The sequence below is a fragment of the Cricetulus griseus genome, chromosome 9 (genome assembly GCF_003668045.3).
Source record: "Cricetulus griseus strain 17A/GY chromosome 9, alternate assembly CriGri-PICRH-1.0, whole genome shotgun sequence".
NCBI lineage: Eukaryota > Metazoa > Chordata > Mammalia > Rodentia > Cricetidae > Cricetulus > Cricetulus griseus.
In genome coordinates, this window is record NC_048602.1 from 3,567,804 (window position 1) to 3,584,865 (window position 17,062).

Here is a 17,062-nt window from a genome sequence, read left to right on the forward strand (position 1 = left end):
TATAGAACTTGCCTAAAGTCACAGGTAGGAAATAGCAAAACCAGGACAGAAGGGACAGCACGGGGACTAAGAGCTCTGAGTGCTCTTCTAGGAGACCCAAGTTGGTGCCTAAAATCCACATCAGTTGCCTCACAACCACCTAGAATTCCAGCTCTTGGGGAATCAACACCCTCTTCGGGCTTCCACAGGCACGCGCACACACATTCTCTCTCTCTCTCTCTCTCTCTCTCTCTCTCTCTCTCTCTCTCTCTCTGTGTGTGTGTGTGTGTGGTGTGTGTGTCTCTCCTCTCTCGCTCGCTCTCTCTGAAAAGAAATAACAAAGCCCAGATTTTAACAATGTGGACATAGGAAACTCTCTTTAAGGACTCAGCATCGTTACTTAATCTCTTCCTCTCTCCCTCTGCTGGACATGTAAATTATTTCCAATGATGAATTATTATAAATAATGCTGTGTGAGCATCCTGGTATATAGTTTTATACATAATTTACATATATTTGCATATATATAATTATGTTATTTCAAGGGCTGATTTCCCAATATGGCGGTTTGGCTCACATCTATTATTCTAGCATCTGGGAAGCTGAGGCAGGAGGATCGTGAGTTTGACCCTGTCTCATAAGAAAGAGTTTACTTAAAAAAACAAACAAACAAACAATAAGAAAATAAAAAACAAAAAACAAAAAAAAAACAAATGAGCAGGCATAATAAATAGTATGTGCCTATTTTCTCAGAAGTTGGAAGGGGTAGGAGGACCATAAGTTCAAGGCCAGCATAGCCTCCAAGGGACCCTACCTTAAAATGAAGCTAAGGACAAAGGGATAGAAAGGAAATAATAAAAAGAAAAACATTTAGAAATCAAGTGACCCAGTTGAGAGGGTCAAAGGTCAGTATTCCATGCCAACCATGGTCTAGCCATCTGGGCACGAGGCAGTGGCTCCCAGGTGTAGCCTCCATCTTCCCTCACTCAGTCAGTCATGGCTTGGAGAATGACTGAGCCCCTTGGCCTCTGGGTTGCACAAATGAAGGCTTGCAGAGTCCCTGCCTCCCGCCTGCTCTCCTGGAGGGGAGGGGGCTCATTAAAGCCAACGGAGCCGAGTGTGTCAGGCCCTGGGTATGTTGTTTCGCTGACATGAAGGGTCTGCATTCTTCAGCACACAACGATGCCGTCAATTACAGCGGCAGAATCAGAGAGCGAGGAGGCACTTGGGGATTGTATCTGCTATTGTCCTTGGGAGAGAGGAGCTGGATAACAAATGTGCGGGCGGATGGTTTTTCTCTCCGCAATGACTCTCTGGACACGCTGGTTAGGGATAATGGAGGAGAAAGCCCCCTTGCTGCAAGCCTGGTGTTCAAATGCATGGAGGCCGGATTCTGGGAGGAGGCCAGGCGTCACTGAGTCCTGGCAGAGTAACATCTTTTATTGATCGCAGCTGCTTGAGTGGGCCCTGGTTACCTCTCCGGCTGCAGAACGTCTCCCAGCCCAGCAGCTCCATCTGCCTTCCGAGGAGACCCATTAGCGCCACGCTCATCAGCACACCGATTGGAGGCCATGCCTCAAAAATTAAGGGAACAAGATGCGGGTTTTGTGTTGCTGGCTCCGAATGAAGCTCCAGCTCTAATAACCCTAGGCCTCACTTCCAGGAGCGCAAGCCACCGGGGACTCATCTGCTCTCCCCAGCGGGGCTGTTAAATGCCCCTGCCTTGCTGTGGGCCGCATAGCATCCATCTCCCAGGCAGCCTTGACTGGGTGGACAGGCACCCGAAGAATTTATCAGAGCCCTGTGAGCCCAGATCCTGCCCTGGGGACAATCCAGAAGCTTCCTAAGGGAACTTAACACAGGCTCCTAACCAGGACTCTGACCAAGCCAGTGAGTCACTCTGAACAAAAGAATTAGACATGCTTCAACTGTGTTGCCGAGAAAGCCCATGTGGCCTAGCATGCAGAGCTCTGCCCTCGCAAGTGCTGAAACTCCTGAAAACAAACCATTATTCCTGGCAGTCTCCCAAAACACCAGTGCACATCAGTGGCCTGAAATGCCCTTACATTTTTTAATCTGCTTTTAAAATGAAAATAGCACCAACAATATGGATGCTTGACTATTCTTGAACAATCAGGCTACGTAGCAGCCCCTCAGAGCAAGGCAGCAATCGTGGGCCCATCACAGACCTCTCTCTACTGAAGCCTCCCACACCAAGGACGCTGAGGAGCAGGCAGCATCTACCCCTGGGCAGCTGTAGCCGTTTCTCTTACACCCTGCCTGCCTACAGCTGAGTAACTGACCCTGAGACCTTCGGACATCTGCCCGACGCCATAAAGCAAGAGCAAAAATCACCCTGCAGCCTGCCAGCTCCCAGTTAGACACTAGCTTCTATACCAAGTACACACAGCAATGCTGTGGAGCCTCTACAAGGGGCTCCCCTGAGTGACCCTGTCCCTATAATTAAGCTCTGGCTCTTCTGTGAGAAGCGGACCCAGTTCCGTCATCGCAAACATCTGCATTTTTTTTTTTTTTTTTGAGACAAAGTCTCATGTAGGCCAGGCTTTGACTTCCTTATATACCTGAGGCTGATCTTATCTCCCAATCCCCTGCCTCCTCCTCCCAAGGGCCTGGACTACCAGGATGCACGGCCATGCTTCACTAATGTGGTTCTAGGCACTGAACTCAGGGCTTCCTGCAGGCCAGGCTCTACCACCTGAGCTACATTCTCTGCTACCTGCATTTACTTTAAGGGACCAGCTATGACCTGGCCATTCCCACCCTCTTTCAGAGCTGCGGCTAGCTGTATGATTTACAAAGATGGCCAAGGACGAACAAGGCTAGACTGGGCTGAGCACCACAGAACCTGCCTAAGGAGTTCCCTGTCACCTTTCTTGATGGGCTAAGCCTGAGTGCTGCCCACATCAGAAAATGCTTGCAGCAGTTTGCTCCTTTTGGTGGGGTTCGGTCCCGGGTTCAGGAAATTACGGGCACTTGAAAACCCGGGTCACTTCTGCACAAGCAAGCCTCCTACAGGTCAGGTTTTCACTTCTGACAGGACAAATGTAGAGCCGGAGGGGATAGCCTCTGGAATCTGGAGGTCTTAAGGTCACCGCAAAGCCGCCACACCCCAGCTGTGGGGCCACAGATGAGGCCTTTTTACCTCTCGGTCTTGACCTTCGTGTCTGTAAATTGGGTTGGACCTGTGGCTCACTGTGGAACAGGGTGGGAGGGATCATTATAAATGAGCAACCCCAGAGAGAAGGGACTGTCCTACTCTTAAGAGGAGCCCCCACCCACCTCCAGGAAGGACAGCAGTCAAAGGGGCGTGGTTCAGCCTAGCACGCCCAAGGCCCTCGGTTCTGTTTGCAGCAGAGAAATCAAAAGCACAGAACAGCAGTCACGGTGACCAAGAGAGCTGATCATGACAATCATGATTGTGCTGCTCCTGCAGAGTACCCCAGAACCCTAAAGAGGCCCTGACCTTTGACCTCTATCGCTGCCTTCCTTTAACATCCCACCTTAAAAGATTAAGAGCAAGAGGGCCTATGTGGACTTTCCCAGCTGGACTCTTTGTCTTCCTCTGTTGTCCTGCATCTGGAGGTCTCCTTCCTTTCCCCACAGTGTAAACGGGAGTTGAATTCTCCCCTCCCTCCAGTTATAAATGCAAAACGTCCATCTATGAGGCTGCAGCCCAGAGAGGGTTCTTACTCGGCAGGGGGGGGCCCAGCCTAAGGCAGGAATCCATCTCCCAACCCCGAGAGAGGCTCATCCTTGCTCTCCCTCCCCGTCTGATAAGGGGAGAGCCCTCTGAGCTGCACTTGTATTGGAGATACACCTGCCACAGGGCGGCGTGAGCAGCAAGGTCAGGGTGCAGGACCATCTTCCCTAGAGATACAATGTAGCAAATGACCTCACTAGGCGCTAGGGATAAACATTCAGTCTGTTACTGAGCCACACACAGAGAGACCGGTACTACTGGCTACATTATAACACCCTCAGGTGTCACAGGTCACCAGGCTCTATCAAAAGCTGCCTCTCAATGTGTGGGGGAAGGAGCCCTAGACACTACAGGTAGGGCTTTAAAGAAACACATTCAGTGTGGAAATCGGTACGAAGCTCTTCATAAAACCATGTATGAGCCAGCTACGCCACTCCTAGGTAAATACCAAAGGAAGCTAAGTCCGCTTACTACAGAGGTTCTTGCGGCCCCACATTGATTGGAGGACAATTCACGGCAGTAACGAGCAATCAGCCCCGGCGCCCGTCAGCAGACAAACGGAGACCGGAGATGCGGTACGCAAGGGGGTGGTACTGGGAATGAAATTATGCCGTCTGCAGCAGGGATCACCCGGTCAAGCAAGACTCAGAGAGACAGACACGCTGTGTTTTCCCTCAGATGTGGGCTCTGCAGTTGAAAGAAAAAGATAAGAAAGTGGGGGGGGGGGGGGAAAGTAGAAGGAAGCCAGGTAGTGGGGTGGCTCACACCGTTAATCCCAGCGCTCGGGAGGCAGAGGCAGGAGGATCCCGGAGAATTCGAGGCCAGCCTGGTCTACAGAGCGAGTGCCAGAGAAACCCTGCCTGGAAGAAAACAACAACAACAAAGAACAAGAGAGAAAAGGAAAGTAGAAAGGGAACGATTTGAGAAGAGGAAGAGGGTCAGTATTGGGGCAGGACAAGCAGTAAATGGAGATATGATCAAAGTACACAGTGTATAAACATGAAAATGTAATATGTATATGAGAGATGGCTCCATTTGATGCTTTTTCAGAGGACCAGAGTTCAGTTCCCAGCACCCACAGAGGGCAGCTCACCTGTAACCCAGGAAATCTGATGCCCGCTTCTGGCCTCCATAGGTACTGCACCCACATGCACATATATACACACAGACACAGACAGACACTTAAAAATAATAATTTTTAAACACATGCTAATAATTATTAGAAACCTTACAGAAAAAAATAAACTTGGGGCTGGAGAGATGGCTCAGTGGTTAAGAGCACTGACTGGTCTTCCAGGGGACCTGGCTTCAATTCCCAGCAACCACATGGCAGCTCACAAGTGTTTGTAATTTCTATTCCAGGAAATCCAACACCCTCACTCAGATGTGTGCAGGCAAAACACCAATGCACATAAAGTAAAAATAATAAATAAATTTAAAAAATAACAAACTGCCTATTTCTCTATGGTCCAACAGTGCAGAAGGAACAGAAGATACGGACCGAGGCACAGGTGTGTGAGCATTCTCCTTCACTGAGGTTTTCCTGGGAACCTGACAGGGACCTGACTACTCTGCTTCAGTGACTCCATCCACCGAGTCACTTCCTGTGCCATCCCACGCCCTGGGCTGCCAGGTGGAGACGTGGCAAGACAAACAACCAGGTTCTCAGGCTAGAGCTGGGACAACCAAGGGACAGGTGCGGCTCAGCAGCCAGACAGTGCCAGTGTCCACAAGCTCTCCTGAGGGCACCCAGGAGGGCGTGTGCAGGGCCTTTCGGGAGGGGGATGACAGACTGTGAGGTGGGACATTCCAGAGCTGCAGACTCAAGGCAGGACCACGCTGCCTCTGCACTGGATGGCGCGAAGCTGGTCCGCCAAGGTCAAGGAGAGCTGTCTGTCCCACAGCAAGTGGGCCAGGCGCAAAGCCCTAAGCAGAGACAGGCAGGCTCCTCACCTGGCTAGGCCCCCCAAAACCTGCTTCTTCACCTGGTGCTGTCACCCCAAAATAGCTGTGTCCTGCTGAGAGGGGAGGGGTTTCTGCCTGGTCTCCACTGGACAGCTCTCATGACCACCTCTCCTCTGACACCCCAGCCCTCAGATCTCCTCCCCTGACGCATCTCTGCTTCATCATGGTCTTTCAAAGAAATTATCAGTGCGTATCCACAGCACAAAGTCGTGCTTCACTGTGGTGTGTTCGCGTGTGTGCCCGTGCTTCACTGTGGTGTGTTCTCGTGTGTGTGCCCGTGCTTCACTGTGGTGTGTTCGCGTGTGTGCCCGTGCTTCACTGTGGTGTGTTCTCGTGTGTGTGCCCGTGCTTCACTGTGGTGTGTTCGCGTGTGTGCCCTCATGCTTCACTGTGGTGTGTTCTCATGTGCGCCCTCATGCTTCACTGTGGTGTGTTCGCGTGTGTGCGCCCGTGCTTCACTGTGGTGTGTTCTCGTGTGTGCCCGTGCTTCACTGTGGTGTGTTCTCGTGTGCGCCCGTGCTTCACTGTGGTGTGTTCTCGCGTGTGCACTTGTGTTCACTGTGGTGTGTTCTCGTGTGCGCCCGTGCTTCACTGTGGTGTGTTCTCGTGTGCGCCCGTGCACCTTTGACCATATTCTTCTCCATTGTCCTTTCTTGTTTCCTCTTCCTCTCGCTGGTCCCCTTCCACTCCCTGCTTTCACACCACACAAGACGGACAGGCAGACAGGTTTTAATCTAGAATCTAGACGGGCGGTTCCCGGCCCCTTTGTGGATCAAACGACCCTTTCACAGGGGTCACAGGGGTCACCGAAGACCACCCAGCCATTAGATACTTACATTATGATTCATAGCAGTAGCAAAATTACAGTTATGAAGTAGCAAAGGAAAGAATTTTATGGTTGGGGGGCGGTCACCACAATATGAGGAACTGTATTAAAGGGTCACAGCGTTAGGAAGGTTGAGAACCACTGATCCTGAGCTGGGCACCTTTAATCCCAGCCCTGGGGACCTCAGGAAGCAGAGGCAGGAGGATCTCTGTGAGTTCGAGGCCAGCCTGGTCTACGAAGTGAGTGCCAGGACAGGCTCCAAAGCTACACAGAGAAACCCTGTCTCAGAAAAAAAGGGAGAACCACTGATCCGGACTCTACATTTGAGGGCAAACTCATGGCATCTGGCTTCTTTCCCTTCTCACGAAGGTCCCCATGCCGTCCATTGAAACATTTGCAGGAAATGACTTCATGGCTGAGTAACACCCACTGTGTGTACACAGCATATTTCCTCCCTCCATTCACCCACTGACAGGCATCTACGCTGCTTTCACGGCCTGGCAGCCCCAGCTCTTGGCAGGTGTCCACTTTCACGCTCTCTAGGGCAATGTGGCCACGGTGCCCCGTCCAGCTGATGCTGCCGGTCAGGTGCTGACTTCTACCCAGCTCTGACTGGCGTAGAACGTGGAGCTGTGACAGCTTCCAGGGTGAAGCAGAGACGCCTCCCAAGTGCCAGGCAGTAGCCACAGTATCAGAGGACTCTGCTCACTCAGACCTTGGAGCTCCTAGCTGGGCCCCATCTCTGCCTCAGTCAGCCCTGTTCGTCTGCCTGGATACGGGGCAGGTTCACAGCCTTGGGACAACACTGATACATTTACACACACGACTCACTGCTGGGCCACTGGGCTGGAAGGTAGAGCTAATTCTTCTCACTAGCCATCCACAACCTGGGGCTCTTCTGACAGTGGCACCCGTAGCTAGTGAGGGGACTCTAAATAGTCCCTGCCCAAGCCTACCAGCAACTTTGACTACACCTGTGTCCCATCTGCAGGCACGCTGCCTCTCAGAGAGGGGCCTCAGGGGTCACCATAACCCAACTGCCAGACGCGTCTACCAGGGTTAGATGCACTTCCCAGGCTGAGAACAGCTTCCTCAGAGCACCTTTCTACCCAGGGGTGCTCCTGGGTGGCTGGTGGCCAGCGGCGGTGTCCCAAGATTGTGACAGTGGGAGGAGAATACGCCATGTCAGCCACTTACCTCGTCGGTGTACTGGACATCGTCCACGGCGTACTTCTCCTTGAAATGCTCCTTGGAATGGATCCTCAAAAGGAAGCACAGTGGAAACCATGGTCAGGGGCTCGGCAACGCCTCAGCCTGGCCACCTCTGCCTCCCAAATCCCTGAAGCCCTGGGTCCCTCCCTCCTGCTGTGAGACTCTAGCACTAAGCAGGTACACCCAGCACTTGAGAAAGGGCGCCAGGCCACTGACCCATCTCTGCCGCCTCTGGAACCCCTGACTCAGTCCACTCTGCCCCTAGCTGCCTGCAGCAAGCAGCGGCAAGCTGCTTCCACGGTCTCCTTCCGTGTCACTGACCCACCGGGCAGCCGTCCAACTCGCCTCACCCTGGGGGGGGGGGCTGGAGTAAGTGGCCTCCCAGGCTGTACCTCTTTAGAGGGAGGTTAATAAATTAACACTTTAAAGAAGTCAATATCAGTATTTGTCAATGTGATGACAAGAGTTTAAGCTTAGTCATCAAACTTGGAAAAATTAGCCAGGGAGAAAGCACCGGGTAGATGAGGTGAGACAACCCAGCTGCCACCCCGCCCCGCCAGCTCCCAGCTCCTCGGAGTCAATGCTGTTAGGGGCAATGCGCTCACATCCAGAAGAAAACTAACAACATGGGGGGGAGGGAGGGGCGAAAGCACCAAGTCCTGTGATGTACATACGCCACCCTGCGCCGCCATCGCACACCTGGCTGCCACGTAAGGAGAGATACCCACCCTTCCCATCCTATCTCGATCTCAGAGCAGGTGCCCTAACCAACAGAGGCCTCGGTACTGCACAGAAAGTAGCCTCACATTCTATTTCCAGAGCCACGATGGTTGTGTAGATTGGGGGTGGGGGGTGGGTCCTGGGATTCCCAAATAAAACAGGGAGGAGACTCTCAGGGCTCCACAGCCTATGTGACACAACACTGCACTGCCTGGGAACTAGGAGTCCATCATTCTCTCTGGTCAACTAGCAATCTCTCTCTCTCTCTCTCTCTCTCTCTCTTTTAATGTATTTATTTATTTATTTATTTATTTATTACATATACACTGTTCATGCCTACATGCCAGATCTCGTTATAGATGATTGTGAGCCACCATGTGGTTGGTGGGAATTGAACTCAGGACCTCTGGAAGAACAGTCAGTGCTCTTAACCATTGAGCCATCTCTCCAGCCCAACTAGCAATCTCTTTCCACCCAAACAAGCAAAACTGGCTGTCAGAGGTGCAGATGCAGGACCAGGGGGCAGAGGAGGGCAGTAGAAGCAGCAGCAAGGGGCTCACAGTCCAGGTGGAAAACCCCCCTCAGGCTGAGGAACTCTGAACTCACTGGATCTCACAGAAAGCCCTATGCTCCCCACCCCCTCTCCTTTGGCCTGTGCAAAAACTCACTGGCCATCAAGCTCTTCCCATTACTTAAATTTGCACAATGTAGTCACATTAGCGTCAGCCATGAGGCAGGACTCACAAGTTAACTGAGCAAGATCTGCCGTCTCCATTAGCAAGGGGCCTCAAGAGCTGCGGCAGGATGCAACACTTCACCTGGATCCTGGGAGTCCCAGCTGCAGGCTGGAGAAGCGCGAGGCAGGGCCACAGCAGAACAGCTGCTAGGTATCTCCATGCCTCCCCAGCTGGGCCAGCTCAGCCCAGTCCTACCGCCAGTCCCTGTCACTTTGGCATCGCCAGTTGTGACCGGCATAAAAAGCAAACTCCCTACAGACTGAGGAGCACAAGGATCTGATCCAGCCTCCAGGGCTCTGTGCAGAGGGTCAGGCCAGCTATATTGGGGGCCTAACATTTTCACCTCACCGCCATAGGGCACCTGAAGCCTCCCTCCAAAAAAATGTCCCTTAGACATCTCCCTGTCCTTCCCTCCTGGGGAGTCTTACAAGTTAGGATTCACCAGAGATGTGCCCCACCAGAGAAGCCTGGGGAGGTCTGGAGGTGGTAAGCCTCAAGCCAAAGAAGTGGCGGCCACGAGGAGGTGATCGCAGTGGGCTGTGGTCAGGGGGTGTCCCCATTGCTGGATGCTCACCTATGAACCCCACACGGTGGTTATACAAGCTCCCTCTACATGGCTGTGAGGAAATGCCTCACAGAACTAAGCCGGGAGTTATTTATTTGGGCTCAGGTCTTTTTGTTTCAGAGGACTCAGTCTGTGGCTCCACTGACTCAGATTTAACAGGCGGGCAGGCAGAACTTTATGGCGGAGGGTATGTACGAAGGCTGTTCCCTTCACAGCGGCAGGAAGCTGACAGCAGAGACAGGGCTGACCCTCTTCCACCAAAGACACATCCCCAGTGACCGATTTCCTCCAAAACCTTCCTAAAGTTTCTAAAGCTTTTCAAAACAGCACCACCAGGTAGGATCCCAGCATCCAACACATGACCTTCTGGGGGACAATCTACATTCAAACTGCAGCAGGGGCCACAAGCCATTCTGCTGTCTGAGGGTGGCGAGGTGGAGCAGAGGACGGCTGGCCCCTAGAAGAGCCCCAACAGGAAGAAGTGGGCACAGGTACCAGCCCCACCAAGTGCCCCCTGCCCAGTGCTTGCTCTCCTTACAGAGGACAGATAGGCTGAGCGAAAACTGGGTCTTGAGAGCCAAAAAGCACCTCCCATGCATTAAGGCTTGCCAGGAATAACCGCCAACATAAAATATGAAGTGCTGCGAGCCTTTTGTCTAGTACTCTGAGCATTACATTCTTCTTAGAAAGGGCAGAGATAATTAAGTTTGAACAGTTCTTGCTTTTTCATGTTTGTGGGTTAATTACAGTCAAAATCATTTAAATGTTACCCGAAGGGATACGTGTGCCAGGCTGTGTGATCAAGCCAGCCACGGAACGCACCTGGCAGCCAGGACTTGGTGGGGTTGATTGGAAAATGAATGACATGAGAAGTGACACTGGCTGTGAAGGTGGCTGGGAGTCTCTGAATACACAGAAGGTTGTGCTGGCCGGGGGGCTACAAGGCCTTAGAGGGTCTACACCCAGTAGCAGTGAGCATATGGGGAGGGGCAAGCATAGCTCACGCCTGGCCCCGTCGCGTGGGAGATCCTGATGGGAAGAACCAGGACCGAAGGGACAAGTCAGGAGAGGAGCTGAGCTCACTCAGACACCCCTCATTGGAGTGCACAGTGCAGCTCTGGCAGAAGACAGAAGTTCTCTCACTTGACAGGAGACCCATCCTATAGAGAGGATCTGTGCTCTGCCAGCAGCTGGGCCCCCACACAAGCCCAGAGTCAGAACAGGTGACGCTCGGCTGCGGTGCCATGAGCCCCGAAGCCCTGTGCAAGGCCGCAGGTGAGATGGAGCCATTAAATTAATGCCACACGATGGAGACACGATGGAACCCTCCAGAAAATGAAATTCTAGAGAGCGGGGCTTAGTGGCTAGCTGGCCACCTGCATGCAGCTAATGAATAAGTAATAAGGCCAAATGACAGCGGTCCCTGTCAGTTTCCAGAGCCTGCCGCCTGCCGCCTGCCTTCAGCTCCCAACAGTGTTGCTGCCTCTCAATCCGCACAACACGGTGCGTGCGGAGCAGAAGTCAGCAACCATGTCAAGATGTCATTAAGTTGTCAAAGAGGAAAGTAGCCCTCTGCAAATCAGAGCAGGTGTCTGAGCCTGAGACGGCTCCTGTGTGTGAGCTGGAGAGGCCACAGTGCAGCCACACAGAGAAGCCAGGCAGAGGGCGGCCACACGATAAGGAGACACGCTGGAGACAGACCCGCCCATGAGGAGGGTAGCCACGAAGCGAGGGACTCTGGCTAACCAACCCCTAGGTGCTGGGGTCAGGGGCGGGCACACAGGAAGAGTCAAGAACATGGTTGCCCTTCTCAAGGACTGCTTCTGTCACGGAGCCCACCCCGCCTCCTCGTAACAGCAGGAGCCAGAGTGCCGCCCAGAGAGGCTCGGGAAGCTGTGATCCCTGTGACTCAAAGTGTGTGAGTGGGGGCCGGTGCCATAAAAAACAGACCCCCTTCCTCGCACCACATCTCACGCCACACACAGCCCACATGCAAGCCCAGGGTGATGGCGCATGCCTATGACTCAGGGCGAGAGAGGGAGATCCTGAGTTCAAGGTCAGCCTGAGCTACATAACAGCATGACCCTGTCTCAAACAACAAAGTCACCCATATGCATCCCACTACCCCCCTCTCTCTCACACACTCACACTCACACACACTCACACACACACACACACACTCACACACACACACTCACACACACACACACTCTGTCTCTCTCACGTGTGTACACACACACTCTCACACATACTCTCTCTCACACACACAAACACACACACTCGCTCACACACACTCATACACACTCTCTCACACACACTCTCTTTCACACACACACACTCTCATATGCACTTCCTCTCTCTCTCTCTCTCTCTCTCTCACACACACACTCACACATACTCTGTCTCTCACGTGTGCACACACACACTCTCTCACACACACTCACACACACACACTCTCACGCACACACTCTCTCACACACACACACTCTCTCTCTCACACACTCTCTCACACACTCTCTCACACACTCTCTCACACACACACACTCTCACACACTCTCACACACACACACTCTCACACTCTCTCTCACACACACACACTCTCTCACACACTCTCTCACACACACACACTCTCTCTCACACACTCTCTCACACACACACTCTCTCACACACTCTCACACACACTCTCTCACACACTCTCACACACACACACTCTCACACTCTCTCTCTCACACACACACTCTCTCACACACTCTCTCTCTCTCTCTCTCTCACACACACACACACACACACACACACACACACACACACACACACACGAGGTTCTACTACCAAAAGGAGCTGTGCACAGGGCCCGTGGGACTCAGCCCTAGAGCGCTGACAGCAGCCTCTTCCTGGGCAGCCTGAGGCCCAGACAGGCACTAGAGTGTGGTCAGGGACAGGCATAACTGACAGCTAATCCTTTTGGATAGACTCCTCCACAAACACATCAAGGGCTCCCACCCTCCTGCTTTGGTGAGGGTGTGGGGTGAGGCACAGGCCAGCCCTAGGCTTCCGGTCCCCTCCCCTAGCATCTGCAACCCTGACAGCAAGGCTGCACCCACGGAAGCTGTGGGTGCTACAGGGGAAGGCTCATTCCCTGAGAGACTCTGGACTGCAGTATCAGCTGGATGGATTTTCAAAAGCCATCAGATAGAGACTCCAAAGGAAGCTGGGAGCTTAAGGTCAAACTTCAGTCTGGTGGGTTTTGATTGCAAAGGCCAGGTAATCCCGGCAGCCTTGTTCCCGGTGCCCTATCGATTACGAGAGTGTCTGGAAGCAGCCGGGCGCATCAGATCTGGCAGCTTCCCGGCTCAAGCCCAGACAACCAACCCCTCTGTCACCTGCCCATTACAAGCAGGCCTTCCCTCCCAAACACTCAGCACAGAGAGACAGAGAGCCACCCCAGAGCACAGAAAGGAAAGGGCTGCTGAGGGAGCCAGGGCCGTAAGAGAAAAGAAATGTGTCACACCCCCGTGGGACTACAGCTCCCGGGGCTAGCTGGCACAGCACACAGGCCTCGTTCACCTGGGGAGCCGAGCCTGCAGATGTGCTTTTTAACCTCAAGGTTACTCAAGGCTCTATTTCACGCTAGACAATGAGTTCCCTCAGCAAAGCACGACAGACTAAAGGAGTGTTCTGAACAGTCTCTGAGACTCAGCTGCAGCCAAGGCGCAGACTATAATTCCTGTATTCTTGAAGACTATATGCCCAGACAGCAGACTGCGAACAGCTGAGACTGGACCAATCAGATCCTGGGCTTTAAACCCTTCAGTCAAGAGCTATTTAGTTCCCGTGGTGTAAGTGTAAGAGACGTGGGGAGTTCACACAGGTTCAGCAACTGGGGTAGAGTCCCTCAGGCAACATCAGTCCACTCTACCAGCTGTGGATGTCTGCCTTCAATTCGCAGGCAGCAGCCATCATCTCTTGCTAGAGCCAGTTCTTCATTAGAGGGAAATTATCTAGGTACACAGCTCAGGGGTAGAGTGCTCGCCTAGCACGTGCAAGGCTCCAGATTCAATCCCCAGCCACACACACACACACTCACACACACACTCACACACACACTCACACACTCACTCACACACACACTCACACATACACTCACACTAACACACTCACACACACACACATACACATACACTCACACACACAGACTCACACACCACACACACACACACACAGACTCACACACACACTCACACACTCACACACCACACACACACACACACACACAGACTCACACACATACTCTCACACACTCACACACACACTCACACATGCACACAATTCTTTTGGCAGTCACCTGCAATCCCAGCACTCAGGACGAGGCAGGTGGATCCGAGTCTGCGGCCAGCCTAGGCTACATGGTGACATTCTATCTAAAGAAAGAACAGGGCGGGAGAAAGACAGCAGAGGAGGCACAATCAGTGTCCCCCACCACCACCTCTCCAGACAGAAACTCTGGGTGGAGCCAACTGAGGGCCAACAGAGCCTCCTGGACCCCCACAGTCCATCCATCTCCCCAGCTCACAGATGACAACACAGTATCCACAACCTCTGGCTCTCTAAGCAACGGGGCATCTCAGCAAGCGCGCTGGAGCCGGGAAGTATTTTAACATCCAAGGGGATGTTGAAAGGTCAGCCACGGTTCTGCTCAAGGACTGCTTGGCGCGCAGGAAGGCTTCTGGGAACATCTTATCAAGATGAGACATCCTCTCAAGGCTGCTCAGTTATAGATGTCACGGTTTGGATGGGAAGTGTCATGGCCTTAAAACCGTATTTTAGAACCCTAGTCTGTCTGTCTGTCTTCCCCTCCCCCTTGCTTTCTAACTACCATGAGGGTAGCTGTGTGACAAACTCCCACTACTATAGTATTTTCCAATACGTCAGACACACAGCGATGGAGCCTACATACCACACATGGAACCAAACCTCTGTAATCGGGAGCCAAAATTAACCTTCCCTCTTTTTAATGTGTTTCTCTCAGTTACTCTCAAGAGCCAAGCAGGGAAAACCCGACTTCTACACTACCGTTGAGTAATGGCCAACCCTAAAACTGAGTGGAACGAAACCCAAAAAGTCATTTGTCCTTGCTAGGGTTTGAATCTGAACCGTCCCCAGTAGGTTCATAAGTCTGAACATCTGGTCCCCAGCTGGGTGCTGTTCTGGAAGACTGCAGAGCTTTTATTAGCTGGGCCACTGGGGGCAGGCTTTGAGAGCTGCAGCCTGGCCACACGTGTGGTCCGTCCTGTTCTCTGCTTCCATGGCTGCTATGGTGTGATCTCACACTCCTGCTAACAAGCCTGGCGTCACCCCCACCCCCACCCCCACCGTGATGAGCTGTGCCTTCAGAAACACTAAACCAGGATACATCCTTCCCCCCTTAAGTTGCACTGTCAGGTAATTTGTTGGAACGAGAAAGGTCTCTAGTGTATGGGTTCTCAGGGTCAGGAAGCAAGACAGCTTGGGCAGCACGGCTAACCTCTGCTCCGTGACCCCCGTGACCTTGGCAGGAGCTTGATTCATCCAAAGGCTCATCATGCTTATGGCTGGTGCTGCACCAGCTGGAGGCTCGCCACACGGGTGAGTCTGGGCTTCCTCACGGTAGGGCAGCTGTGTTCTGGAGGAAACTGCCCCCATGGAGAGAATCAGGGGGAAGCCCTAGTGCACTTCATGGTCTAGCCTCAGAAGTCACACGGCTAGCAGCATCCTGCATCACGGCCTGACCAGGGTCAAGCAGGAGAAACAGATTCTGTCGCCTCAGATGAAACCAACCCAACAACACACCATTGTATTGTAAGGGTATTGTTTCCTAGGAAGGACTTAGAGCAGTGGGCAGCCTCATCTGGAGGCCATGACGGACCTCGGGTCAGTCTTACTTCCAATCACAGATCCAATCACTACGCTGCTGAGACGGGTCTTCCCAGCACGCTGAACCTGTCTCCTCTTTATAGTAAGCATTTGGCTGCGGATGGAATATAAGCTAGGGAGGCATCAGGCATGGCTTCTCCCTGGCAGCTTTGTTGTCTATCCCAAAAGAAGCTAGACAAGACATGTCCACTCCCCACCCCCTCTTAGTCCCTCCCAAGGGTCAAGTCAAGAAAACCTCACAAGAGAACCAGGGCCTGTTTCTCTCCTGCTGCCAACTCTGCCTCTGCTGCATCTTCACAGCAGAGCTGATGGCCCAGGGCCATCCTGGCAAGCTGCCAAGTGGCCTAAAAGCAGAACTGATGCCAATTTGTGGAGCTAGATGCCCTCCCTTAAGACAACAGAAGAGCAGCATGCCAGGACCGGCAATGGACGCCGTGGAGTCTGCTGGGAGCAGGAGAGACAGCACACGAATCAGAGGGGAGTTTGGGGGACGGCCCTTTAGGAGGCCCTGGCCCTCTACAAAGAGCTCAGAGTCCCTGCGGCAGCCAGGTGCCATGTCACTCAAACCAGCCACAGACTCACCAGCCCACCTGGTAATGAGCGCGATGGGGCAGCAGGTAGCAAAGGCTGCAATTTACACATTAGCCTGGAATAATCACTCTCCAGGCAGAAATGACAGACCGGGAGACAAGGTTCTCTGATCACTTCAAACTTCCCTGGTGGCACAGCATCTGCCTCAGAGCTGTGAGCAGAGGGAGGAGCTGCCAGGTGTCTTGGAAGGGAGAAGTGGCACAGTCTCTCCCAGGGAGATTAGCCTGGCCTCAGGTACCAAACTCCTCTTGTGGTACAGCCCTAATCCCCCACCATCTCTCCCAGAGAGGCCAATGGAGGGCAGGCCGTCTGTGGCCAGAGGTAGACATTAATAACAGCCCTGGACACGGGTAACGAGCCTCGGAAAGGGGGCCTGGGCAGCACACACTCCCCCATCACACCCATGCAGAAGCCGCCAGCACTGTCAGTATGCAGGGACCGGGGCTGTCAATAAACCCTGCCTCCACCCCATAGCTTTGCTCGGACCCCTCCTCCCAACTGAGTTTCAGGGCTGGGATCCAGAGCTTGTCAGCAAGGGGCCGCACGACTAGCCCTCCCTCCTGTCCCCACCCTGATGCCATCTGCAGCAGGCTGGGTACCAAGGCAGGGACCACTCCTTACTTTCCCATCCAGGTGGCGTAGCTGGAAGGAAGCCTGGGCACAAACAGGGTTGACTTTCCAGTGTCCACGCTGATGACACCATAGCAGCCTGACTCGACGACACCGAAGGCCCAGTGAAAGAAAGACTCCTGTGGAGGGAACAAGGGGCCCCGTTACCCAGTGGCCAGAGCACAAGCATGAGACGCAAGAGAGAGGAAGGTGGGCGGAGGCTGAGG

The 17,062-nt window shown here is 53.1% G+C and overlaps 1 protein-coding gene across 1 annotated transcript in view; it reads right to left on the reverse strand.

Annotated features, from left to right (window-relative positions):
- The window catches only part of Pepd (peptidase D), a 141,875-nt gene that overhangs the window by 114,463 nt on the left and 10,350 nt on the right, over positions 1–17,062 (reverse strand). Inside the window, exons 3-4 of the mRNA XM_027430274.2 lie at positions 16,848–16,975; positions 7,689–7,752 (exon numbers count right to left, since the gene is read on the reverse strand). Coding sequence (XP_027286075.1) covers positions 7,689–7,752; positions 16,848–16,975 — 192 coding nt within the window. The remainder of the gene's footprint in view (positions 1–7,688; positions 7,753–16,847; positions 16,976–17,062) is intronic.